At 43.9% G+C, this 26,386-nt stretch overlaps 1 protein-coding gene across 1 annotated transcript in view; it reads left to right on the top strand.

The window, feature by feature from the left end:
- SH3GL3 (SH3 domain containing GRB2 like 3, endophilin A3) overlaps positions 1-19,076 on the top strand; it is a 285,754-nt gene extending 266,678 nt beyond the window's left edge. Inside the window, exon 9 of the mRNA XM_089906713.1 lies at positions 16,439-19,076. Within this exon, the coding sequence (XP_089762839.1) occupies positions 16,439-16,644 (206 nt within the window). The 3' untranslated portion in view covers positions 16,645-19,076. The remainder of the gene's footprint in view (positions 1-16,438) is intronic.
- The last annotated feature ends 7,310 nt before the right edge of the window (positions 19,077-26,386 follow it).

Here is a 26,386-nt window from a genome sequence, read left to right as displayed (position 1 = left end):
TGCATGTGCCCCTCCTCCCCTTTGTCGAGGGTGACCATGCACCCTAGTTTGCTTGGGACAGTCCCAGTGTATGTCTGTTGCTCTAGTATCATTTTTAATAGTCCCCTCCCACCTTTACTCACAGGTTCTCGCGTTTGGATGAAAATATGTTGTTTCCCTACTTTTGATGGCTTTACTTTTCTATTTCTGGTTTGTAAAACCTCTATTCTGAATACATATGTCATTGTAATCCATTTCAAAATTTCTGTTTAGAAAGAAGCTGAATATAAACAAACTAACTAAAAACTTTGAAAATGAGTCCCAACTCCAGCCCACCTCCCTCCCTGTATTATATCTGAATGAAGCAGAATCAGCAGACCCCAGGACCCCAGGGCTCAATCCCTACCCCACCTTCTCTGCCCTTACAGCCTGCATCCAAACAGGGGGGTAGTTCTTGGAGATGAGGCCTCCAGTCAAGCTTCCAAGATACCATGCTCTCATTTGCTATGAGAGAGAACTCAGTTTTCCTTTGATGAAGGTGTTTTCATCTACCTATAGTAAATTTGACCTCGCAGACTGGCATAAAATAAAAATGAAAAAAGTATTTTAATTAAAGTAACATTTACGGGCATAAGGACATAGCATTTGAGTACCAGGAATAAGCCAGGTATTATTATTTGATGCTTTATATACATAACTCATTTCATACTCGTAACAATATTGCAAGGAAGTGATAAAAAATAGAGCAGTAATAAATAATAATTTAACAATATAGCAGTTACACGTATTGAGTCCTTACTAGGGGTCAGGTCATGTATTAAATACTTCAGACACATTTCTAGTACCATTATTATGCCCATTTTACAGATGAGTAAGTGGAGGCTCAGAGAGGTTAAGTGAGATTTCCCTGAGGTCACAGAGCCTGTAAGTAGCAGAGCTGGGCACTTCACCTTATAGATTTTTTATTTTATATCTTTAAGAAAGAATACTGGGAAATGTTAGCGAATGTTCAAGAGCATCGGGAATGATTTCTTTCCAAGATTCTTGATCAGAGGGAATTGGGTCAGCAAGTGGTTGCAAAGGGAGTCTGTTGTATTCATCTGACTTGGAAGAAGGAAACACTGATAGGACAGTGAGTTCCTTGGCTTCCTCATCCAGACTGTGCGTGTCAGTGCTTACGTCCCCTCCTTCTTGGCCAGTAGCTCAGTCCCTAGGCAGATTAAGTTGTTAGAAGGGTGATTGTCGGCCAGAGATCACAGATGTGCCAAAGATGGCTTTTAAGAAGGCTCAGTGTCCACAACTGGATTCTCCATTGCGGCAAACTCCATGACATGCCTCTGCCTTTTCTAGGCTGCCTCTAGAAAGTTCCCTTGGTGGTAGCTTTCGTCCCCATTTCAGCATCGGGCTTCGTTGATTTGTGGGGAGAATTTGCAAATGTGCAGAGATCTTGTACTGTTTGTTTCTAAGGCACAGTTTCAGAAGAAAATGGCATTTTTATAGCCTGCGTTAATGGGAAATTACCTTCCATTAGGATTCTGAATGATTTGCACATAATGTTTATAAAGCGAAGGAAAAATGTCAAGCATTTCACTAACAATTTAAAGCAAAGCTCACAGGACTCTGCCAGAAGTGAATTCCAAGAACATTTTCTTCATCATTTCTTCTTTCTAAAGAAAAAAAAGGGAGATGAAAGGACATAGATCAATTAGGCAGAATCCATTGTGGGACTGAGATGGAATCTTTGATAATATCATTTCTAGGTACTTAGGAGAATGAATGAAGTGAGCCAGAAATGGAGAAGGGGTGGGGGGGGGTTGGAAATCACATCTTGAAATGATGGATTGCAGACAAAAATCCAAGTTTAGGCCCTGGCTAGGAGAAACCACCGCCTGTCCAAGCCCCTGAGTGTGGGGTCATGACGCCTCCGCAGCGTGTGCTGCCTCTGTGTCCCCAAAGAGAAAGGGAGGCCGAGAAAAGTCTTCGTGCTAAAATGCGTGCCTGGGCCGTTCCCAGAAAACCCTTGGTTTTGAGGAAAATAGTATAGGAGCTTGTGACCTATGCTCAAGTATCTTCCCTACCCTGGGTAAGTTATCGCTTGCTGAATTCTAAAGGTAAAGACTAGAAGACAGAGTATCTTTTACATTTTTTCAATCAACTCATTTCTTTGTGAAGGTTTTCATTTTCACTGCTGTTCTTAAAGAGAGCACCACTTTATATAATCACAGCTGAGGGTTAATATGGACCAAACTGAGATGGACGGTAAGAATGTGGAAGGCTGGGATGAGTGAACAAATGTGGTTTCCAAATGTGTGCTACAGGCCTTTCAGAGCGAGGCAAAATAAATCTCTCAAATGGCTTATATTAAGACTTTCTAACTCCCTGTAGGTACAAAGAGACTTTTATAAATGCCTTCACACTTCTGAGGGGGCTCGGATATAATGTTGAGAGCCTAAGTCGTTCCCCTCATCGGAGTAAAATCTCTAGGATTACATTAGAAAATAAACGTGTATTCAAAAGTAAAGTGTGAAGTGTGAAACTTAAAGAAGACGAGCACTCTGTAAATAGAAATAGATGTATTTTTAACCTAAATTTCCAAAGAGGAAATTAAAATTTCACACAGCAGTGGCAATGATGATTGCTCAGTCAGCAGCTATTTTTCATTTTTTGTCTTCTGTTCTTTCCACTTTTTTCTTGTTTTTTTATTTTTTCCCCCTGCCACCAGCCCTCCCCCAATATCCATTTCTGTATATGATCGATAGTGGTTCAGAGTCAGAGTTATAGGCAAAGAGAAATAAGCAAAAAACAGGAGCCCCACGTTGGAATTCAGACTCTAGCACTTATTCGCTGTGTGACTTTGGGAAGAGTTTCTTAACATCTCTAGACTGATTTCTACTTGTCCCTAAATGAAGTGATTGGACTTAATACATTCCAAGTTTCTTTGCCAGCTCTAAATTCTGTGGGTGCAATAGTTATCTTTGCCGAGTGCTCAGCATTCGTAAAAATTTGAAAAGTGCAGATTGAACATTTTTATATTTTCTGTATTTTAAAAAATGTTACTAAAACTTAAAATGTGAACTCTGATGAGTATGGTTGATCAGTAGCCATCGATGTGCGAAAGGGGGAGAGTCCTTGTTTTATTTTTCATCTCAAGGAAGCTTTAGAGAGAAAGGTTTTCTCGCTGCAGGGAATGGTTTCCTGTAACTCTTCTAAATAGTCTGCAAAAAGAGTTTTTGAAAAGCCTGTAGGACGTAATTTCTAACTTAGTTGTAGGAATTTTAATACTTCTTGGCTGAAATGGTTATATTGTCTCAAATGCGTTTTTAAAAATCTTAGTGTATGTTCTACAATGGTATGCTTGGTCTTTAAGCTAAAATTTAAAACAACGTTATCTAAATAGTAAAAAAATAGCCAGTAGAAGTCAGTTTCCAGGGATTACAAACAGGGCAGCCATGCACCACAATCCCAGAGGACTTTTCGTTGGAATCCTGGACTTGTTTGTGATACCTCCTGGGCTTGTCGAGTGGGTGTGGCCTCAGGTGCAAACCCTGATGCCAGATCATGGGAATGAGAGACGTAGGAAGGTGTAAGAAAACAGTGCCAGGCCAGTGAAAGATGTCTGACGACAGACCTCCAAGTCAGGAGCACCACAGGCGGAGGAGTCTGTAGCCACCTAGGAGCACCACAGGCGGAGGAGTCTGTAGCCACCTAGAGAACACTTGCCCTGTGCAAACAGCAGCCGCTTTGCCTGAGAATGTGGACCTAGGGTAGCCAGCCTTTATGATCTTCCGAGAGAAGCCAGAGATCATATATTTATGTGCAATCTCCTTATTTTTAAAATACTGTCAACTAATCCACACTGTACAAAGCAAGGAGCAGGCCAAGCAAAACACCATCTGCAAGCTGATCCCCATGCCAGTGGCCAGGAAGCCACCTCTGATTAAGGCTGTCATTTGTCTTCCCTTTTTCCTGAGTTCAGAGTGGCAGAGCCAACCCACAAGCACTGGACCTGGCTGTAGTTGAGGAGTCACCTCCCAGGAAACTTTGTTAAGTAAATGGGCCGTGGCTTCTGAGAAATGTGCAAAAGTCATCTCCGTACACAAGGGAAAGCTTTGTAAGGGGGGTGGGCACAAACTTTACTAGTTAAACCCATCTCATATAACCTGTGTAAGTGGTGGAGGATTGGTATCAAGGTAAAAACAAATTACACATGCTTATTTTTATAGACTGTAATGATTAAGCTTGAGTTCCATTGACAAGTCATTTTAATAAATCACATCTCCTATGGATAAATACAGATTTCTTATTTCTAGAAAGGTAGTTCATAGACTTTTACTAGACTTTACTTACTAGTTTATTACTTAACTGTCTTAGCTTGAGCTGCTATAATGAGTACTAGACTGAGGGGCTTAAAACAACAAACATTTATTTCTCACAGTTCTGAAGTCTGGGAAGTTCAAGATCAAGGTGCCGGCAGATTCGGTGTCTGGTGAGGGCCCTCTTCTTGGTTTGCAGATGGCTGTCTTCTCGTTGTGTCTGTACACAGGGTGGCACTAACCCCATTCATGAGGGCTCCACCCTCATGACCCTGTCACCTCCCAAAGTCCCCACCTCCAAATACCACCACTTTGGGGATTAGGACTTCAACATCTAAATATTGGGGGGACACAAGCATTCAGTCCATAGCATTAACCATAGATTAATACTTAAAATTTTCAGGTAAGGAAATCAGGGCCCAGAGGTGACCTAACCCAGGGCTAGAACCCAGGGATCTGAAGTTTTTGTCTCATATGTTCTTACCAAATGGACAAAAATAGTACTTACAGATGTTGAACAAAATGGGTTTTGTGGTATTTATCAGAGTTATATACCAATGCTTTGTTTGGGTCAGCTCAAGGAGAAGTGTTAGCTTCAAAAAAATTTTTGCTACAAGAGCTTGAGATTTTAGATAGGAAAAAAAAAATGACACCTTTTGAAGGGAACTTGAACCAGATATGCTCGTTCTAATTCAAGAGAGATGGTGTCTAATATGTTGGGCATGGTGCCTGGCCCATAGTGCACACTCGGTGTTTGAGAATGAGTGTGAACCAGAAATAGACTTGAAAGTTCCAAGTTAGTGTTTTTGCCCCAACACGTTAAGAGATGAGCTCTCTAGTTAGATGGTACAGGTATAGTAAGTCTCAGGGTGATTGCCGATTTTACCTGTTCTCAGGTACCTTCCTCTCTGTTCCTTAGCTGCCCCTGGGTAGCAGAAGTCATGGAAATACCTCTGCATTCCAGATTTGAGACCAGGAAGTGAGCAGAAAACAAGCTCACCCAGCCAAGATAGGTGTCACCTGTCTTGGTGACAGTGGGCTTTGGAGTCAGAGGAAGGGCCAAATTCCGGCTCTCACCTCTGGATCAAAATTCTGTCATCATAAGAACAGGAAGTATCACCCCAACTGCATAGGGTTATTCTAAGGGTTAAATTAGATCACATAAATAAGAGGTGCTGGGCACGCGCGGTACTTGCTGCAGAGCAAGAGCCCACGACACAGCAGCTGTTAATGTTACATAATTGGTTATCTGATTTCCCAGCCTACAGCAGACTGGAAGCAGCAGATTAGAAAGGCCTTGGGGACTGCTTTCGGAAGGCCCACTGTCGGCAGGAAAAAGTGACAGGTCGCAGCCTGACTACAAGGGAGGCAAGAGAAAAACTATAAAAAGCAGGAACAAAAACTCAAAAGGCACAGCCGTCTGGGGCATTTACTAAAAGACAAAGAGCCCTCCTCAGGTCAGTAGCTTCCGTAGACTCCATACCTTGTACCCTGATAGGCACTCATGTGGACAGCAGTTGTGTGAATTTTCCTTCTCTCTCCAGCCCCTTCCCCACCCCAACCCAAAAATTAGGAGTGGGGGTTGTAGCTTGCCTTTCAGTTGGGATGCTCCAACCAAATGCTTCCAGGTAACGAAATCCACAAAGCCAGGGCCAGCAGAGAAGAGGGTACAGTGGGCTCCTTTGGTGATCTGGAAATTAGCCAAGTTCAAGTACAGCAAAAGAGCTGTGATTTTTAGTGCTGCGGAGAGAAGAATGTCCCCTGCCCCACTGACCACTCCTACCTCCACCTTTATCTCCTTCAAAGTCAGGATGAGAAACACAGCCTTGGAGAACAGGCTCCCAGGTCCTGGCACATGGCAGAGAGAGAGAGAGGGAGGGAGCACAGGAGCCGGCTGGGCTGCAGAAACGCCAGCCTTATCTGATGCCACTTCCACTCTAGTGTCTGGTGCACCACCTGGAGTAGACACCTGTTTTTGTTTGGTTATTATTATTATTTTTTGATTGAAGCCTGAGTTGCTCACTTTGAAGCAGCACAGAGAATAAGTACCTGAAGGACATCCCTCAAGTGATGGGCAGGGCGAGCTGGGATGTGGGCAGGCCTTCCAGGATCAGAGAAGGATTTAGGTGGAGGATGCTCCTAAAGAGCATTCCTCACACATCCCCCCAAACGTTGTCTTTATTTATAGACTATATGGATCTAATACTGAACTATATTGTTATATACATCAAAAAGACACACACACACACAAAATTAAACAAGATGAAGAACTTAGTCACACTCCACACAGATACAACGTTGAGTGAAACAAACGAGACACCAGAGTGCATACTGTATGATTCCATTAACGTTAAACTCAAAAAACAGACATAACTAATGTATAGCATTAGGAGTCAGGCTAGTGATTACCTTTGGGGGAGTACTGAGCTCTAAGATGGAAAGAACATCTTTCTTAAAGAGGAAAGAACATGACTGAGCTCTAAGATGCTACTAAAGTTTTATTTCTTGATCTTGATGCTAGCTGCACAGATGTTTCAGTTTGTGAAAATTCATTAAACTCTACACTTATGATATGTGCACTTATCTGTATACATTATACCTCATTAAAAAAGATTTTAAACAATATTTTTCTCAAAAGAAATAATAAATAAAGAGCATCCCAAGGCATGGGAACTCCTGGAGCCTGCCCAGCTGAGGACCCACAGGCTCTTTCTAACCTAGGTGATGGACCATCCCCTTGGCTGGGGTTGGCTCAGAAGCTGAGTGGGTGTAAACTCACCAGCCAACAATTTTCAGAGTGGCTGCATGAAGTGGCGATCAAGAACACAGACTCTGGACCTAGATGGAGGTCAGATATCAGCCCTGCTGCTTAATTGCTTTGAACCTAGGTTTCCCCATCCATCAAATTGGGGGAAATAATGGTACCTCATCAAAGGGTTTCTCTGAGAATTAAATCTGCTAACAGGCACTTAGAATATTGTCCTGGCACTTGGTGTTCACTGAAAAATGGAGGGTTAGTATTTCATCCCCATAGCTGACTGGGACTGCAGAATTAATTCACTGTGGGGCTATCGCTACCAGAATAAAGTGTGCCCAGCAATTCCGTACACGTGAGTAGCCCTTGGCAGCAGGGACTTTGGGAAACAAAAGGCGGGGTTGGGGGAAGGGCATCCAAAGAATTTTCCTGCTGTTAAAACAAGAGGGGGCCCATTATTATTAAAAACCGGTCCACATTATTGCCAAGAGGGAAGTGAAATTTCCTGACCTATTGTGTGTTGCCGATGTAGTACTGACTGACCGGCCACCTTACCGTTCTTGTGGTAGGGTCTCTCTTTTTTTTTTCTTCCCCAAATGGGGTGGAACAGAGCTTGAATAATAAATATTTAACAGGGACACTCCCTTTTCGCTGTTAAAATAATCTTTGTTTTAGTGCCTTAACAAGGAAGACTGGGTTGGGGTTTCGGCTGCCAGAAGCTCACGTGCACAAATTCTCAGCAGTTTCAGGTGCCAACTACCAAGCACGAGAAAGCATAGAGATGGAGGTGGTGGAGCAAGACCCCAGGGGAAAGGGGAGTGGGTGTTCAACAAAGATGGGGTGCTGGGTAGGACCCCTCCTTTATTACGGGAAGATCTGGGCACTCAGGCACCTCGCCCACGTTTGTGCCTAGTCCAGTTTGAAAAGGTCTCACTGAGGACATGTCACCTTTTCTGCCTGCACTTTTGGGTTCCATCCGTGGTGACACTGTCTTGTCTTTTGTGGAGAGGGAAAATTCACACACCATCACGCAAATGGGCACAAACTTTATTTCTTTTTAACTGAACTTGCTTACGAGCCTCCATTTAGACTGATAGCGGAAACAACTTAATCTTTTTTCCATTTCTACTGTTGGCCAAAAAAAAAAAATTTAATCTTTTTTCCATTTCTTCTAATGGTGGAAAAAAACGTAATCTTGCCATTTCAAGGTAATGCAGTCTCTTCCAATAGAAAGTGCAGACTATCCATTTATTGCTTTGTCAATTCAGGATTTAAACCTAGTCATTCGGTTGAAATTTCCTGCAAGGACTATTGGTTTTCCTCCAAGGTTCTCTCCTACCTCCTTCTGTACCCCGAGAGGTTGCCTGGGTGCAGGGGGAGTTTAGGGAACATCACAGTGGCAGGTGGGGAAGCGTGTCGGGGGTCTTAACTGCTTCCACAGCTGAGATAACTTGTCACTCCAGGTCCAGGCCTGGGTCCGGGGCCTGACTCTCTGCCTCTGGGTTGCTGGATCTCTGCATTCAGAGCCTGTGTACCCACCACCAGGCCATCTCTGGTCCAGCTGCCCCTGCAGCACTTCCTCACTTCCTGCCGGGACTTGACACGTGTTCACAGTTCGTGGGGAGCCAAGGGTGGCCCCCTCAGACGCCGTCTCTGTTTAATGATACCACCCACCATTTCCACTGTGCTCAGTGCCCCCAAGTCTAGAGCACTTTGGGGGCCTGCCTTCCCCCACAGTTCCAGTGGGAAGTGGGGCTAAGACCCCCCACCCAGGGTGGAATCCAGGGAGCAGTTCAGCCTTCTTCCCTGCCCTCTTCTCTCACCAGGCCTCCTCCCTGACTCCAGAAAGAGCTCCTATCTCTTCTCTGGGTGGCAGGAAACAGCCCTTCCCTCCCCACAGCTTGTAATACAAACCTCTATGCTCTGGAGTTCTTCAAGCTCTGCTTCCTTGGAAGCAGAAGTCTCTCCGCCCCAGAAGTCTCCCCACCCCCCCCACCCCACCCCTCTGTCCCACTTCTCAAATCTCATAAAAGCCTACCTGGCTCTGGCATGAAAGCCTGAAAGCCTTGGCGTTCAGACCATTTCACAACTGAAATGGCATTATTTTGGAATTTACCAGCTAAACATTGATTGCTCGCGTGCAGGTTCCACCTTCTCCCTAAAGAAAGGGCAGCCATGGCTACTTGGGTTGAGGGGCCCAGACGGCCAAAACGACCCAGCGTGACAAATGCATTGGACGATATTGGAGGATATTGTCCTGCTGAGGGTGTAGTTCAGGACAGCCAGACCAAGCTCTGCTGGGTGTGGATCTGCCGGGTGCCCGCACCGTTGAGACCTGTGTTCAGTGGGTGGAGGGGACGCAGCGCAGAGATGGGGGAGAGCCCGGTGCTCGTGTCTTATTACCTGAGTCAGGGAACACTTGCCCGGGGGCTTTCCACTCAGGGGTCTCGGGAGAGATGCCAGGTTTGGGGTTCATTTGCTGATGGAGTGTGATGTGAGTGCTTGGTCACTTGGAGCTCTTAGGAAATCAAAGTGGGCGGTGTGGCAATGGTCCCTCGCCTGGAATAAATGAAGTGAGAAGTGAGTGATGTGTCTTACCCCCGATCTGTTCAGTGCATGTGTGCAGGGGGTGCACACGTATGCACACATAGGTGGTGGTTGGGATAAGTGCATGCCTGCCATTTAGTATTTATTTTAGTCATTGTAGGTAGCTTACAAAGTAAATGGGAGGGGGAAAAAATATATATATACACACACACACACAATTAGCCCTGTAAGTCAGTGTGATAGCCTGTGAAATTTCTTGGCAACCCTTAGCAGTGGCATAGATCACATAGGAGGTGACATCAGGTGGGTAGGTCATGGGTTGGGGTCTGGAGCCCTGGTATCTCTTTCTGCCTTTGCCATTAGCTCTGAGGCCAGGCTGCTGTGACCTCGTCTTCAAAAAGAGGAGGGTTCACTGAAGACCACCAGAGACCCTTCTAGCACTGTTATTTTGTGTTCAAGGAAATGCTTCCCAAGACCACTATGTGCTTTGGCACCTGACTCCGTCTCTGTTAAAAACTGACAGTGGGAGAAATGATAAAAGAATACTAATCATTTTAATAGACCACATGGAAACAGTTATTCATTAATAAAATTGACTTTGACTCAGAGGCTTGAATTGCTGTAGGGTTTCAGTGCCCAGCTCCCAGCCCCCCTGCCCACCCAGATAGGAGCTGTATTTCCAAAGGAAAATGGAAAGTTCTGCTTGGAAACGCACAAATCCCCAATGTTTTGAAATCACTGAAGGTTATTCTGTTCATATTCAAGATCATGAACTGGGCCCCCTATTTAAATCCTTCTACTTCCCAATTACCATCATTATGACAAGAGGAATATACAGACTTGGGGTGGGATGGGGGCGTCTGTCATGGAAGGAGCCATCTACATGCTAGAAACATCAGGTAGATTCTAGAGATAATAGTGAAGGGGGCCCAGATTTTAAAATGCTGGCCTACCTGGAAGCACCACCTGGGAAGGAGCTTCCCACCTGCAGGGGAAGAAGAACCTCCCCCCCCCCCCCCCCCCCCCGCTGACCCGCCACCACGCTCTTCCCTTTCCCCAGGAGCTCCTTGACACTCCCGGGCTCTGGTCAAAGGAAATGGAGGGAAAGAGGGCCATGAGTCTGGTGGTTCGCAACCTCCTTTGGAAATTGGAAACACCTGAGAAATTTTTAAAATTTCCCCCTTGTCTGGGTCCCATTGCCAGAGCTACTGATTTAATTGGTCTGGGGTCAGCCTGGGCAGTGGGCCTTTTAATGTGCCGCCAGGTTGAGAACCACTGCAGCAGAAAGGCAGTAGGTGAGAAACGCTCCTTATGCCAGTGGGGGGGGGTTGGCTCTCACTCCCACGTGGGGTGGACAGTGTGCGTGGAAGTTTAGCAGTGGGGTGGCACCGAGGGAGGACTGCCCCCAGAGAAAGGGGTGCTGCATGGTGAATTTGCTGCCACCTCCCATCCCTTCCCCAGGACAAAGGGGCTTCTCATTTGACCAACCCAAATCTATCTTCTCTCTTTACTTGGATGGAAAAGACTTGGTGAGGAAGGAACACAATCTCTAGCAGAGCTTGTTTCAACTCTCAGTTGAAGTCTGGACAGGGAGAGAAATAAGAATGTTTCATAATAATAGAAAAAGGAAATAGAAATGGAAAACATAGGATGGCAGAGGTCACACGTGTGCAGATATTTCAATCATGGGAAAGGATTAAGCCCTCTTCTTAAGGCCAAAACCCGTGAAACTGGCCTGGTCTGGCTCTGGGGTGCTGCATTCCCTGCTTTGCAGACCTCACTCTGCTCGGGTGATGTAAAGAGGAACAAGTGTCTGCTGTTGTGGTGTGCAGGCTTCCCTGGTCTCCTCCTGGATGGCCTGTTCCGTCCACTGGTGGTGGCCTCTGTCCATGTGGTGGCCTCATGTGGATGCAGTGTGTGGTTTTCCTGGGGTGGGGTTCAGCCTCCTTCCACCTCCATCTTGACTGGGACAATCAGGTCTCCCTCTGAACTCACCGGTGGTCCTTGCCCTCCACCCCCTCTGCGAGGGGCATCACCTCACTTGGCCAGGGCAGCCCCTCAGCTCCTGCCCATTCTCTCACCTTTGGCTCCTCTGCATGGAACCATGGGAACCACTGGGGCCACATGTCCCCTTTAGGATCTGTAGGGAACTGGACTGGGGTGACCATATGTCCTTCCCAGACACACTAAGCCCCTATCATAAGCTATCCTAGAAAGCCTTCTGTCTTCAGAAATCCATAGGCCTAGATAATTAGGGGCATTTTAAAATCGAATCTTCAAGTTTGAATGTTTTAGAGAACAGAGAAAAGAGTTTAATTTACTTTATAAATGCTCTTATACCAAAATATAAAAAGGAAGTAATTTCATTTTAAAATAAAGAGGTAAAAATCTAAAATAGTAACAAACCCCGTCTAGACGTAGCATAAATGTACAACACAGAAACAAGTGTGGTTTCCTCAAGGCATGCAATGGTCATTCATTTAAAAATAATCTTGTAACATTAATCTTACTATTACTCAAACAATATGACCCAGTTAAAGTCAAGATGAGGGTAACTCAATACATTGATACTAAAATTTACCTGGTTGAATGATTTTGTGGGAATAGGAAATTCTTAACTACAGGCAGACCTTGTTTTATTGCACTTTGCAGATACTGCATTCTTTACAAATTGAAGGTTTGTGGCAACCCTGTATCGAGCAAGTCTGTGGACACCATTTTTCCAACAGTGTTTGCTCACTTTGTGTTTCTGGGTTACATTTGGGTAATTCTCACAATAATTCAAACTTTTTCATTATTATTTTATTTGTTGTGGTGATGTGTGATGTGTGATCTTTGATGTTATTATTGTCATTGTTTTGGGGGGGACACAAATTGCCCATATAAGGTGATGAACTTGAAAAACGTCTGTGTTCTGACTGCTCCACCAACCTGCCACTCCTCCATCTCTCTCCCTCTCCTCACCCTCCCTATTCCCCAAGACACAACAGTATTGAAGTTAGGCCAATTAATAACCCTACAATCGCCTCTGAGTGTTCAAGTGAAAGGAAGGGTCGCACGTCTCATTTTAAATCAAAAGCTAGAATTGCTTAAGCTTAGTGAGGAAGGCATGTCGAAAGCTAGGATAGGTGAAAATCTAGGCCTCTTGCACCAAACAGGAGCCAAGATGTGAATGCAAAGGAAAAGTTCTTGAAGGAAATTAAAAGTGCTACTCCAGTGAACACACAAATGATAAGAAAGTGAAACAGCTTTATTGCTGATATGGAGAAAGTTTCAGTGATCTGGAGAGAAGATCAAACCAGCCACAACATTCCCTTAAGCCAAAGCCTAATCCAGAGCAAGGTCCTAACTCTTTTCAATTCTGTGAAGGCTGAGGTGAGAAAGCTACAGAAGAAAAGTCTGAAGCTAGCAGAAGTCGTTCATGAGGTTTAAGGAAAGAAGCTGCCTCCGTGATGTAAAAGTGCAAGGGGAAGCAGCAAGTGCTGATGTAGAAGCTGCAGCAGGTTATCCAGAAGATCAGGCTAAGATCGTTAATGAAGGTGGTTACACTAAACAACAGATCTTCAATGTAGATGAAATGGCCTTTTACTGGAAGGTGCCATCTAGGACTTTCATAGCTAGAGAGGAGAAGTCAATGCCTGGCTTCAAAGGACAGGTTGACTCTACTGGTAGGGGCTAATGCTGCTGGTGACTTTCAGTTGAAGCCAGAGCTCACTTAACATTCTGAAAATCTTAAATCCCTTCAGAATTATACTAAATCTACTCTGTCTGTGCTCTAGAAATGGAACAGCAAAGCCTGGATGACAGCACATCCGTTTACAACATGGTTGACTGAATATTTTAAGCCCACTGTTGAGACCTACTGCTCAGAATAAATGATTCCTTTCAAAATATTAGTGTTCATTGACAATGCACCCAGTCACCCAAGAGCTCTGATGGAGACGTACAATGAGATCAGTGTTGTTTTCATGCCTGCTAACACAGCATCCATTCTGCAGCCCATGGATCAAGGAGTAACTTCAACTTTCAAGTCTTATTATTTAAGAATACATTTTGTAAGACTGTGGCTGCCACAGATAGTGATCCCTCTGATGGATCTGGACAAAGTAAATTGAAAACCTTCTGAGAGGGATTCAGCATTCTAGATGCCATTAAGAACATTCATGATTCATGGGAAGAGGTCAAAATATCAACATTATCAGAAGAAGTTGATTCCAACTCTCACGGATGACTTTGAGGGGTTCAAGACTTCAGAGGAGGAAGTAACTGCAGATGTGGTGGAAATAACAAGAAGACTAGAATTAGAAGTGGAGCCTGAAGATGTGACTGAATTGCTGCAATCTCATGATAAAACTTCAACAGATGAGGAGTTGCTTCTTATAGATGAGCAAAGAAAGTGGTTTCTGGTTTTTTGAGATGGAATCTACTCCTGATGAAGATGCTGTGAAGGCTGTTGAAATGACAGTAAAAGATTTAGAATATTACATAAACTTAGTTGATAAAGCAGCAGCAGAGTTTGAGAGGATTGACTCCAATTTTGACAGAAGTTCTACTGTGGGTAAAATGCTATCCAATAGCATTGCCTGCTACAGAGAAATCACTTGTGAAAGGAAGAGTCAACTGATGCAGCAAACTTCACTGTTGTCTTATTTTAAGAAGTTGTCACAGCCTCCCAGCCTTCAGCAGCCACCACCCTGACCAGTCAGCAGCCATCAGCATGGCTGACCCTCCACCAGCAAAAAGATTAGGACTCACTGAAGGCTCAGATGATGGTTAGCATTTTTTAGCAATAAAGTATTTTTAAATTAAGGTGTACACATTGTTTTTTAGACAAAATGCTACTGCACACTTAACACAGTACAGTTTAGTGTAAACATAACTTTTATATGCACTGGGAAACCAAAAAATTTGGGTGACTTGCTTTATTGAGATGTTTGCTTTATTGCGATGTTTGCTTTATTGCGGTGGTCTGGAACCAAACCTGCAATATCTCCAACATATGCCTGTAGAAGAGTAATAATGAGGAACTTGCTTTACTAATTACTAACCTTTACTTCAAAGCTACAATATTTAAAGTAGTGTGGTACAGTTACTGAAACGGATCAGTGGAGCAAAGTAGAAGATCCTAAAATAGATCCAAGTGCACGTGATAATTAAATGTATGATATTGATAAAGATAAAAGCAGTATTTGAAATCAGTGGAGCAGAATGGGTTATTTAATAAATCGTGTTGTGATAACTGCTTAAACATTATTAAAAGCAAATAATACCTTTATTTGCAAAAATGCAAACGGGTTGAAAGAAAACATTTTCACATTAAAAATTAATTTAAAAAGAGTACTTGGATAAATTTAGTTGAATATTCATATATAACTGTAGAAGGGAAACCATGAATGAAAAGTTTCATCAGTTTGACTGCTTATGTTGTGTAAAATTTCTGCATGTATGCCAAAACAAAACAGAAACCCCCATCCCTGCCCCATCCCCAGTACACACTCCAAAAACAAAATAAAAGAAAAAAAAGAAACAGATAATAAGCTGGGAATACTGCTTGCATCAAACATGACAGATATAAGGTCAATATTTATAGTATAAAAGTGTATAATATCTTAGGGGCTCCTAGTACTTTTAAGACCAAAAAATCATAGAAAAAATACATTGATAGTACATTTTGAAAGTCTTGGAAAAATTTATGTCTATGAACAGCCAATTTCCTTCTAGACGTTTACCCTCAGGAATTAAATGTACATATTTGTAAATACACATACATTAGGATATTTTTCAAAGAGTTATCAATGAAAGCCAAGAGAAAACAAACAGGGAAATGAAAAGGAAGGAATGGAGAAGGGAAGAGAGAAAGAAAGAGGAAGGAAGGAAAGAAAGAAGGAAAGAAGGAAGGGAAGGATGGGAAGAAAGGAAGACCTTTAAATATCCTATAATAGGAGATCGGTTAAAGAAATTATGTTATACTGATAACAGCTGACAACTGGTCAGTAATTAAATGTAACCTGGAAAGATGTTCACAGTAATATATACAGGAATTGTTTTATGCAAACAGCTATATGTAAATACATACACAAACAAATTCATAAAAATATCTGGAAGCTTCTATGCCATAATGTTAATTTAACATTGGTTACCTCTTCATTAGTGGTTTACAGCTAACTTTTCTCAATTTTGCATGTCTTTTCTCTCTTTTTACCATGTTTAGTTTTAGTTTTGAAATGAAAAAGCAATTATTTAAAAGATGTTATTCTGAGAACTTCTGGCTTAGTACAACAATCCCCAGACTGCAGGCTGGTCTGTAGAGATTCTCCTCATCCCTCTCCAGTCTCACACCCTGCCATGTTCTAGCTCCTGGTCACCAGCTCTAGGAAAATGTCCCTGACCACCCAGGCCTTTCCTGCTTTCTTCTTCTCTGAGCTATAGGGTGATACAGTACCTCATCTTTGTTTTTTAAATGTTTCCCATGTGTTTTCCAGTCTCCAGAAAGAAACTATGAGCTCCCTGAGGGCAGGGGTTGGGCCTTGTAATTCTGCACCTCCCTCGGGCTCCAGGCAGAGCTGAGTAGCTGCTTCAAGGACAGGGGCTGGGCCTGAATTCTCTGGCCGGGAGAACTGATGAGAAAAGCCGTGGGCCCAGGAGGTCATCTAGGGCAGCTGGGAGAGCTGAGGAGGGCAGAGGCCACAAGTACAGCACCTGTGAGGTGGGTTGAGCCGGCCTTGTCCTGGGAAGGAAGGCAGGGGCTTGCTGTCGTGGTCTCTGCGACTCTCCACCTTTGCAATGCTCCCTGGGTGATTTGTCGTGTTAACCTGTGCTTTTTGTCTCCATGTGATGTGGACAGGTTCTCACATTCCCATGGACCAGCCCTGCTGTCGTGGTCTCTATGAGTTTGAGCCAGAAAACCAAGGAGAACTAGGATTTAAAGAAGGGGATATCATTACATTAACCAATCAGATAGATGAAAACTGGTATGAAGGAGTGCTCCATGGGGAATCTGGATTCTTCCCCATTAATTACGTGGAAGTGATTGTGCCTTTACCTCAGTAAATGTGTAACTCAAACTTTGGACGTACTTTCATAACGGAAATGAATTCACACCAGGGTTCTCTCAGTGTGGTGTTCTGTGGCATTCTTGCTCTTTGACCAGCTTAATGACTTTTGTATGTGTGTTCTCTTTATAATGTATTTTGTATCCATTTAATTTGTATAAATGCTTTTCTTGTCTTAGCTACATGAAAATACCATCTTCTTTTTTTTGCTGACTGTCCTAAAAGTCATTGGTTAAATAAACGTATGTGCTCCTTGTTGCTAAAAATAAATGGCACCCACTGCAGTTTTGTTAGTGAATTGCCCATATTCCTCAAGCTGTGATGGAATGCGACACTTGAAACTAAGAACTGCTAAATATTTTGTTTCCTGACATTACTGATGGCATCCGGTCTTTTCCCTTCATGGTGTTTTAGCTGACCTGTGAATAGCCCAATAAACATGACACACTGTGTTGGTAAAAAGGCCTTGGTTATTCTTAATGTTGAATTGATTTTTAAGACAGTCGTGCACAGCTGCAAACTCCTCCTGTGCCCACTCTGACTCGGGGTCCAGCTTGTGACTTGTTTGGCCTGTGGGATCGTAGCAGGCTGGATACAAACGGAAACTTGAAATAGCACTCAGCCTTCCCACCTGTGCTCTTGCACCTGCATCTTCACCAGGAGAGCATGCCCAAGCTAGCCTACCAGAGAGAGACATGGGCCAGAACTGAGTTACCCTACCAACCTCCAGACCTGTGGGACACTAATCTACTATAGTTCTAAATATAAATAAGTACTAGATATTCTTAAATGGATCAAGTTTATTTACGTGGTTTCCTCTTCCTTGAGGATATGTTCTTCTGAGATTTCTCCATCCCTCAAACGAAGGGACTCCTGACAGGCACATCTTTCAATTCAATAGGTATTGCCAGGTGTATTTGACCCTTAGCATGGACACTGCTTAGCTTCAAGTTGGGATCCCATCCTCACTTTTGCCTACTCCTTATCTCTTGTTTTGCTGTAGAGGCAAATGGAGTGAGTCCCAGGAGACTCACCTGGTGTCTGTCCTTATGAGATCACGCATGGCCATGTGCATGGTCTAGGTCCCAGTGGATAATTGGGTTTTGTTCAAATCTCCCCTTGGGGGTACTGAGCAAGGCCAGCTTGAGATCTGGCCTTTGGGCAGCACCAAGGGTTGGTCTCAATGGGCTGACAAGGGACATGTGATCCTACTCAGTGTAAGTAAAAGTACAAAGAGCAGGAAGGGAGAATAAAAAGCCAAGTCAGTTCTTAACAAGAGATCAGCGAAGGAGATCAAATAGTAACCTCAAGGCCAAGTCTAGAGGGCCGAAATAGGAGCATTAGAGAGATGTCAGAACATAGAATCAAGGGAGTATTCGAGGGCAAGCCCTAATGAAGTGTGTCCAGTAGAAAGGTGCATGGGGAATTATCTGCCTGGAAGAGGCCCCCAAACTCAAGCCAAGTTCCATTGACATAAAGGTTCTTCTCTGCCTCAGAGGTAAACCATGGAGAGGGGGCTACGAATCAAAGTGGATGTTATGGCTCCTTTAGGAAAACTTGTTCCAGTTCCTGGGATTGTCCTGGGACCAAGCATTCTTGGGGACATTCCTTTGGACTTGGAGTAATTCAGGCTTAAAGTGTTCCTCTCAGGAGCCACTTCCATTTCCCACCCCACGAGCAGGAAGAATCGGTTATGTTCACCTCCATGGAGGTGGAAGAAAGACCACCTTCCTGGGCCAGCTGTGTCATTTGCTTTACGTGCATTTTCTAGTTTAATCTTCATTAAAAACACTAAGGCAAGTTGCAGTGTTCCTATTTGCAGGTGAAGAAATTGAGACTTAGAGAAGGCAAGTGACTTGCTGAATGAATATCACAGAGCTCAACTCTAAAGGCTGTGCTATGTCTGTACCTGTCAGATTGATCTTTTAGCGTGTCTGCCCCACATATAACTTCTACTTTACCCACTGTGGAGGGACCCATCAGCCACCCTGAACATTGTGACCCTATCCACTGGCCACAGTTGATTGGACCAGGGATGTGCATCCACTGTTTCTTTTTCAGTAGTGATAACTAGAACCCATTTGCTACAAGTTAGGTGGTCAGTGTCTTAGTCCAAGGCCCCACCTTTGTTAATGTCTCTGGGAATGTGGCTACCCTGGCAACTAGAAGATCTCTTATGTAGTGTACAGCACTGTAAATCTAAGCCCCCTTGGTGCCTCCCACGGGCCAGTCCCTGACGATAACTAATGACGCTGAGCACCTTCTCATATGCTTATTGGGCATGTGTGTATCTTCTTTTGTGAAGCGTCTCTTCAGATCTTTTGACCATTTAATTTAATTAATTTATTTATATATTTTTTGGCCACACCACGCAGCATGTGGGATCTTAGTTCCCCGACCAGGGATCCAACCCGCACCCCCTGCAGTGGAAGCGTGGAGTCTTAACCACTGGACCACCAGGGAACTCCATCTTTTGACCATTTTAAATTGCTTATTATTAACTTGTGAGAATTCTTTATATATTCTGTATATGTCTATATGTCTACATTTATATTAGTATGTTGTTCTTAGAGTATCTTAATGTTGTTTGGTCTCAGTTGTAGAACCTCTGATAAGCTATGTCGGACAACATCGTTGGACATAATTTCAGGTGGGAAATAGAATATATAGTAAACTTTAGTATTGGTGGCTGGAGTGGATTGATTAATGGCCTCCAAAAAGATATGTCCCAGTCATAACCTACAGTACCTGAAAATGTGAATTTGGAAATCAGGTCTTTGCAGATGGGGTGTTAAGATGAGATCATCCTGGATTAGGGTGGGCCCTAAATCCAATGACTGGTGCCTTTATAAAAGAAAGGAGAGGAGGATTTGTCACAGAGCCAGACACAGGGCAGAAGGCCATGGGGAAAGCATGGGAAAGCTTCCATGGGAAAAGCAGAGAAAGATTGGAGTGATGCTCCCAGAAGCCAAGGAAGAGGCGAGGAAGGATTCTCCCCTAGAGCCTTCAGGTGGAGCACAGACTTGCTGACACCTTTATTTTGGACGTCTGGGCTCCAGAACAGTGAGAGAACTAGTTTCTGTTGCTTTAAGTCACCCAGTTGTAGTCATTTGTTACTACAGCCCTAGGAAACTAATACAGTGGTGTTCATTTAGTTATTATACAGTTTCAACCCATTTCAGAGCTTTCTAGGGGCAAAATCCACCCTGTCAATGAGGACACCCAAAAATGTAGTAGTTGGTAAGGCAGAAGTAGCCTCATGAAGATGGGAAATGTCTTCTTCCAGTTGAGCATAGGCTTAATGACTAAGCCCAAGAGATTAATGGAAGAAAAATCCAAAGAGTGCTGGGGTATGTGTGGTGGACACTTCTCTTCCACTTGGGATGCCTCCTCCATGTAGACGCAGCTCTTTTCGTATGACTTTCTTTCCCTCTGTACACCCTCTAGCTCATGAGCCCTGGGTCCAGGGGGAACTTGATCTGACTGACGAGTTTAGAAAGAAGAACTGAGCAAATGTAGCTCAGCCCCTCCCCTCCCCTTCTCGGGAGCTGCTCATCAGTGGAGAGCACACGGAAAGCTCAGGAATAAAGGCGATGTGTGGTCTTCCTACACTTTGTTATTATTGCTCCATTGGTTCAAGATTTGGACAGAGGAGTTCCGTTTCTTGGTCCCCCTTGAACACCAGCACTTACTATACTTTTCCTCTCAGTGAGGTTTATTATCCTACCATTTAATCCCATTTTAGTCTACATATATTTATTTGATCTATATGTCCATATTTATAACTGTCAGTGTGAAGCCACAGGAATGGTAATAGCTGAGAGCCCACAACGAGAGGACGCGGGGCTGCCTTACTCTCAGCTATACTCCCTCTGCCTCTTGGCTCTCCCAATGCAGCTGGATGCAGCTCAGAAAATGACCGTTCTTCAAAGGCTCTTGTGACTCTTGAGATTCCAAAGATGGAGGGGTTGGTGCTCCCCAGAACCTTCACCAGAAAGGTGACACATCTTGTATACATTAAACTGATCATTCTAAAAACCATAGTCTCTGGTTTACATAGCCAGGAGGAAGCCAGAGGAGGAAGCTAGCAAGAGGCAGCCAGGAGGGTACCACACAGGGAGATACACCTACAGAGGGACCATTCCTGTGAGGTCCCAGGCCAGACGTGGTAAAGGTGATGCTGAGTCTCCCACAAGATACCCATGGTTTCCTTAGCTTCCTGGCAGGGTGAACGGAGGACATTCACAGTGCACAGCTCTCTTCCTTCATCACGAGGGCCATTGTCGCCAGAGCAATGGCTACTAGTGTATCTCATCAACCCGCTGAGTTTCAGTTATGCGGATAATTCCCTTCCTCAGTTTCCAGCATTCATATAGAATTTTATATAATATCCATTTAGTGATTTCAGTGGGGAATGGGTAGGATGAGTGAAACATTTGAGTTCAAATCATCTTGGATCAGAAGTCTCTACCTGACCTGACATTTCATGTCAATATCAGGGTTTTTTTTTTGAAAGGAAAAATTCTTTTCCATTTTCTTTATTTATGCTTTGCAGAACACTAGTCATTTTGTTCTCAATCTTCCTGACACCATACATGAATTTGGGGATACTTGTTTCATGGAGTTTTTTTGGTTTCTTTCTTGGTTTTTAAAAACAACAATAAAAATACACTGCTCTAGCACATATTTAATGAAATAGCATTTAGCAGTTTCATGGGAAAGGCTGAATAAGTCCCTGTCTTGCTTTGATGGTAAACAAGAGACCCAGGCTCGGATTGAATGTCAAACTTGCCTTGGAGGATTCAGGGGTGGGTGTGTCTTTCAGGCGGAAGTTCACAATGAAAGAGCAAAGGAACAGAGCTGAGAGAACATCCTTCAGGCCGGAGCCACTGAACCATAAGAGCAAATGGTGAAGACAAAGGCAGAAATCAAGAGTGGCTCCCAGTGATTGCTCCTTGGTTTTGGTTTTTTGAGAAAAAGAAATAAACTTGTGATATTTTCACTGTTTAGGAGAAATTATAGACATACTACATGCACATTAGGGAACATTTAGAAATTCATTTCCTGATGAACAGATGTATGGATAGATGGTGAATGAGCTAGCTAGCTGCCTGTTTTCACCCACACTATCAACTTCCATGGCTTCAAGTATCAACCATATGCCGAGGAGTCACAGATCTAAATCTCCAGCCCAGGTTGTCTTCCTGATTCTAGACCCAGAGGCATTTCCAGCTCAAAACGTTCCAGGTGAAGCCATCATCTCTGCACTGCCTCTCTCCAGCCAATGTACTCCTCCTCTTCTTATGTTCCCAGTGTCTACGAATGACACTGCCATCACCCATGGCCCATGGCAGGAATCAGGGTATCAGCCTTGACTGTCTCTCCTCTCCACCCTTTAAGTCATTCACCAAGTCTTAACAATTCTACATCTCTTACAACTGTCTCAAATCCGTCTATTTTCTTCTGTTTCCACTACTACTTGTACCAGGTTAGGCCATCATGAGCTCTTGCTTAGATTATTAAAAATACAGCCAGACAAAACATTCTCTGACATAAATCATATCAATGTTTTCTTAGGTCAGTCTCCCAAGGCAATAGAAATAAAAGCAAAAATAAACAAATGGGACCTAATCAAACTTACAAACTTTTGCACAGCAAAGGAAACCATAAACAAAAAGAAAAGATAATTTACAGACTGGGAGAAAATAATTGCAAATGATGTGACTGACAAGGGCTTAATTTCCAAAATATACAAACAGCTCGTACAACTCAACAACCAAAAAGCAAACAACCCAATCAAAAAATGGGCAGAAGACCTAAATAGACATTTCTCCACAGAAGACATACAGATGGCCAATAGGCACATGAAAAGATGTTTGACATCGCTAATTATTAGAGAAATGCAAATCAAAACTACAATGAGGTACTACCTCACTCACACTGGTCAGAATGGCCATCATTAAAAAGTCTACAAATAACAAATGCTGGAGAGGGTGTGGAGAAAAAGGAACCCTCTTACACTGTTGGTGGGAATGTAAGTTGGTGCAGCCATTGTGGAAAACAGTATCTCATTTGCTCCTTCAGGCAGGGCTGTATCTTACCACACCATTGTTTTCCCAGGACCTAGAACATAACCTGGCAAAAATAGATTGTCACCTAATATATATTGCATTTTGCTGCATTGAACTGAATTGTTCTCTAAGCCTAAAGCTGACTGGACATAGATGGTGGCATCTGAAGGAATTTGGTTCTTCACACTCATCCATAGAATATTTTTTGCCTGAGTCTTGGTAAAGAAGGGATAAAAATGCTTAATTGGCTATCCAAACTCTCCCAAAGTTAAGTGTGTTTTGCAAAACTTAATACATAGAAATGTTTTTATTGAACTTATATTTGAAAAAAAGACTTTTCAAGTATTTCTTTGTGGTGTTTCCAACCCAAATATTGCCAGTCTGACAGTAAGGGACACGTAGGGAAGTAGACTAAACAAGTGGGTCTCATTTTGTGGTGCAGGGTGAGTGACATGCCATGCAGCATGGGAGAAAATGCTTTTGTGCACAACTCTTCTTGACGACTTGTAAGAAAACCGATATCACATTTTTAAACAAAAAAGTGTACAGAGTACTTTGCACTCTGTTATTTTTGCCCAAATTAATCAATTCTGGAGAAAAACCTTGGACTCCTAGAGTTGTCAGAGATGAGGTGCTAGGTGTGAATTTTTCAGGAAGCTAAGGGTGAATCGTTAAAGGAATATATGGTGCCTGCTTTTGTTTTCCTTTTCTTACAATCTAACCCTTTGGTGAGTTAATATTTTTCTAAAATGTAGCCTGTACTTCCATACATCCATCAACAGAATCTAAGGAACAAGTGAATTCATAGATAACCTGGATTCATGAGCATGAACACAGCCCTGTACAATGATACTGTGATACTCTCAGGCCCCAAGATGAACAAAACTGTACCAGACTTATGGTGTCTTTTATTTCTTTTGTGCCTTTTACAGTTTTCCTGTAGCACCTTTATGCTGTTAGTATCCCTTTTCTCTGGAGGTATTCTGTCCCTTTCTAATTCTAGCCTCTAATTTACCCTTGAAAACTAGATGACAAACATGTGAGAATTATGTGCAAAGAAAGAATCAATAGTCTCAAATGAGACATAAGTATTTGCTTATATGCAATATGCTTAAATCTGATGTCAGTTGGATGCTCAGAGGCCTTTTTTGTTCTGGTTGTGGGGAAATGAGGAGAGACTTCCAGAGCTGGGCTCTAGATTAGGAAGATGTTTCTATGTTATACAAGCAAAGTATAGAAACAATCTCTGAAGTTAAAGTGGAAGGACCTCTTAGAACTTTCTGATTTTTATATTTCACAAAATAATGGAGAAAAGTGATGCTAAGAGAGGTGAAGTGACTTACCTGGAGTCCCCCAGTGTGTGGCCAAGCCTGGACAGGTAGCACATTTCCTGACCACAGCTCCAGTGTTCTCTACACTGGCCTTGTGCCTCTGAGGGGAAGAAGATAAGGTTCTTGTCAAGGGTAAAGGGGATGAATTCAAAGGCACTAGTAAATCCACTCTTCCTAGAGTACCTATGGTTTGCTCATGTTCCATGGTAGAGTCTATGTGCACATATATGTCTGTGTGTATGTACAGGTTTATCAGAGTATGAGATGCACATAAAACTAAGGTCAGCACCTTCCTAGCCCTGGAGACCACATGAAAATCAGCCTTGGGTCTGGGGCCTGGAGAGTTTTCTGGCCCTGAGAAGGGTCAACAAATCCCAACTCTATTCCTTTGCAGCACTTTGGGGGACTATAGCTTTCCTTTGACCAATCCCAAAGATTTGGAATTTTCTAGAAAGAGTCTGTCTAACACCACCTCACCCTCCTGACAGAGATTTTGACTGGCTCAGACCTCCAGTGCTGCAACAGTCGTAATTCCTAAGCCTCCTGACTTGAAATGATGGACCTGGCACCTCTCAGAAGGCGTGAAATCACGGATCTGGTATGATCGGATCCCCAGCTCCTTGGAGATCTGGGTGCAGGATGAGAGGAAAAACCAGGAAGGGGGGTGTGCCAAAGCACACAGAGCCCCTCACCAAGTAGAACCACTCCTGTCACACCTCCTCCCAGGGGCTTTTTTTTTTTTTTTTTTTGCTTATGAGGCAGAAGCCTTGAACACGTTTTATAATTTTTGTTCCAAAGAAGTACTCTGGACAGGCAGAAAACTATCACCACTGGCTGAGCCTGTTTCCCATGTGGGGCGGGGCACACCTGAGAAGCCAGTTGTGGTAGATGCTGTTGGTGCCGGAGCCCTGTCCAGACCCTCCTTATTGACAGGTACACCCATCTCCCAGCTTACGTGAGTGTGGCAGCCCAGGGCTTATACCTGAGACCTGCTCTGGAGCATTGCCTTTGGCTTATGAGAACTGCTTAGGAGGTTCCACCGCCATCCAGTTCCAGTGGAAGCAATGACCATCACGTGCGTACAACAACCCAGTCCTGTTGCCTGGAGACAGGGCAACTCTATGGTGTAGCTTCGGCTCCAGGATCCCTGAGGATCGGGAGAGGGCTAGACCTTCCCTGGGGCACGGGCTTGCTCTGCTCTCCGCCCTTCCCTATCCTGCATCCCTTGCTCCCTTACAGATCTTTCCTGTGAGAGCACTCCCTCGGCAATCTCGCACCCCTAAGACACCATGCTCACCTGACGTTTCCCCTGATGCATCCTTCGTTCCTACTTCAGTCAGCTCTAACTTCTATAGGATTTGCCTCCAAGGGTTCCTTTTCTCCAAGCCTCCGACACAGTCTTCTTGAGTGTGCTTTCCAAGTCCATCTCATGAGTTCTGCAACCAGAAAGAGTAATTCTGTATCAAGAACAAATTCAGGCCCAAGCCCTGAAGGGATGTCACCTCTCTCTTAGGGTAAAATACACACATACCCCAACAGAAGCATCAGAAGTTCACTAGTAGGAACTTCCCTGGTTCTGTCTCTCTCTCATACAAATGTTGCATTGTTGTGCTTGGCTGGTTGCAGCCAGTAGGCAATACAGGGAGTAGGGGTAGGAAACTCTGAGATAAGGGAAACTGGGAACTCAAGAAGATGGATTTTAGGGAGGAAATAGAACTTGGTTTCTTAGACCTCTCAGGATTGACATGCACTGCCTTTGTCCCCAGGCGGTGGGGTTCTCATGCGGAGAGGTAGTCCAGAAGCTAGGCAGGGAAGGATCTGAGCCCCGTCCCCCATCAGAGATAGATCGGTTGGGCAGTCACACCCAGTGGCCTGATCAGACACTTTTTGGGGGTTCGTTCTCTTCTGTTCTTCCCACTCCCCAATCTTCCCCCACCTCCATGCCTTTGGCAATGTCTTGTTTAAATATTTGGGCAGGCTTCAGGGAAGAGGGGAGAGTGGGTGCAAATGACTGAGGGATGGCTCTGCATCTACACTTGGGCAGGGTGATGGAGAGCCCTCTGGAGTAGTTAGATGGTGAATCTGAGGACTGCACGTGTGAGGTCCAGCCCACACGTGGAGGAGGAGTAGAGGAATTTGTGATCCTAACTCACAGTGCCTTAGCCACACACGTAGGACTGACTGCAAGACCTGCTAGGGTGAACAGGAAGGCAGAACTTCCAGCAGGGAACTGGTGTTTTCCCTTCTGCTTTTCACTACCGACCAACTGTTCCTTGAGGGGGCTGGCCTGATACTCAACGGCACTTGTGGGAGAGCAAGCCTCAGCCCTGGCCTCCCT

Source organism: Delphinapterus leucas, chromosome 2 (assembly GCF_059928025.1).
Source record: "Delphinapterus leucas isolate spDelLeu-1000000601 "Yukka" chromosome 2, BTC_Dleu_Yukka2, whole genome shotgun sequence".
Lineage (NCBI taxonomy): Eukaryota > Metazoa > Chordata > Mammalia > Artiodactyla > Monodontidae > Delphinapterus > Delphinapterus leucas.
Note: the sequence above shows the minus strand (reverse complement) of the source record. Positions and strands in the feature narration are given on the sequence as shown.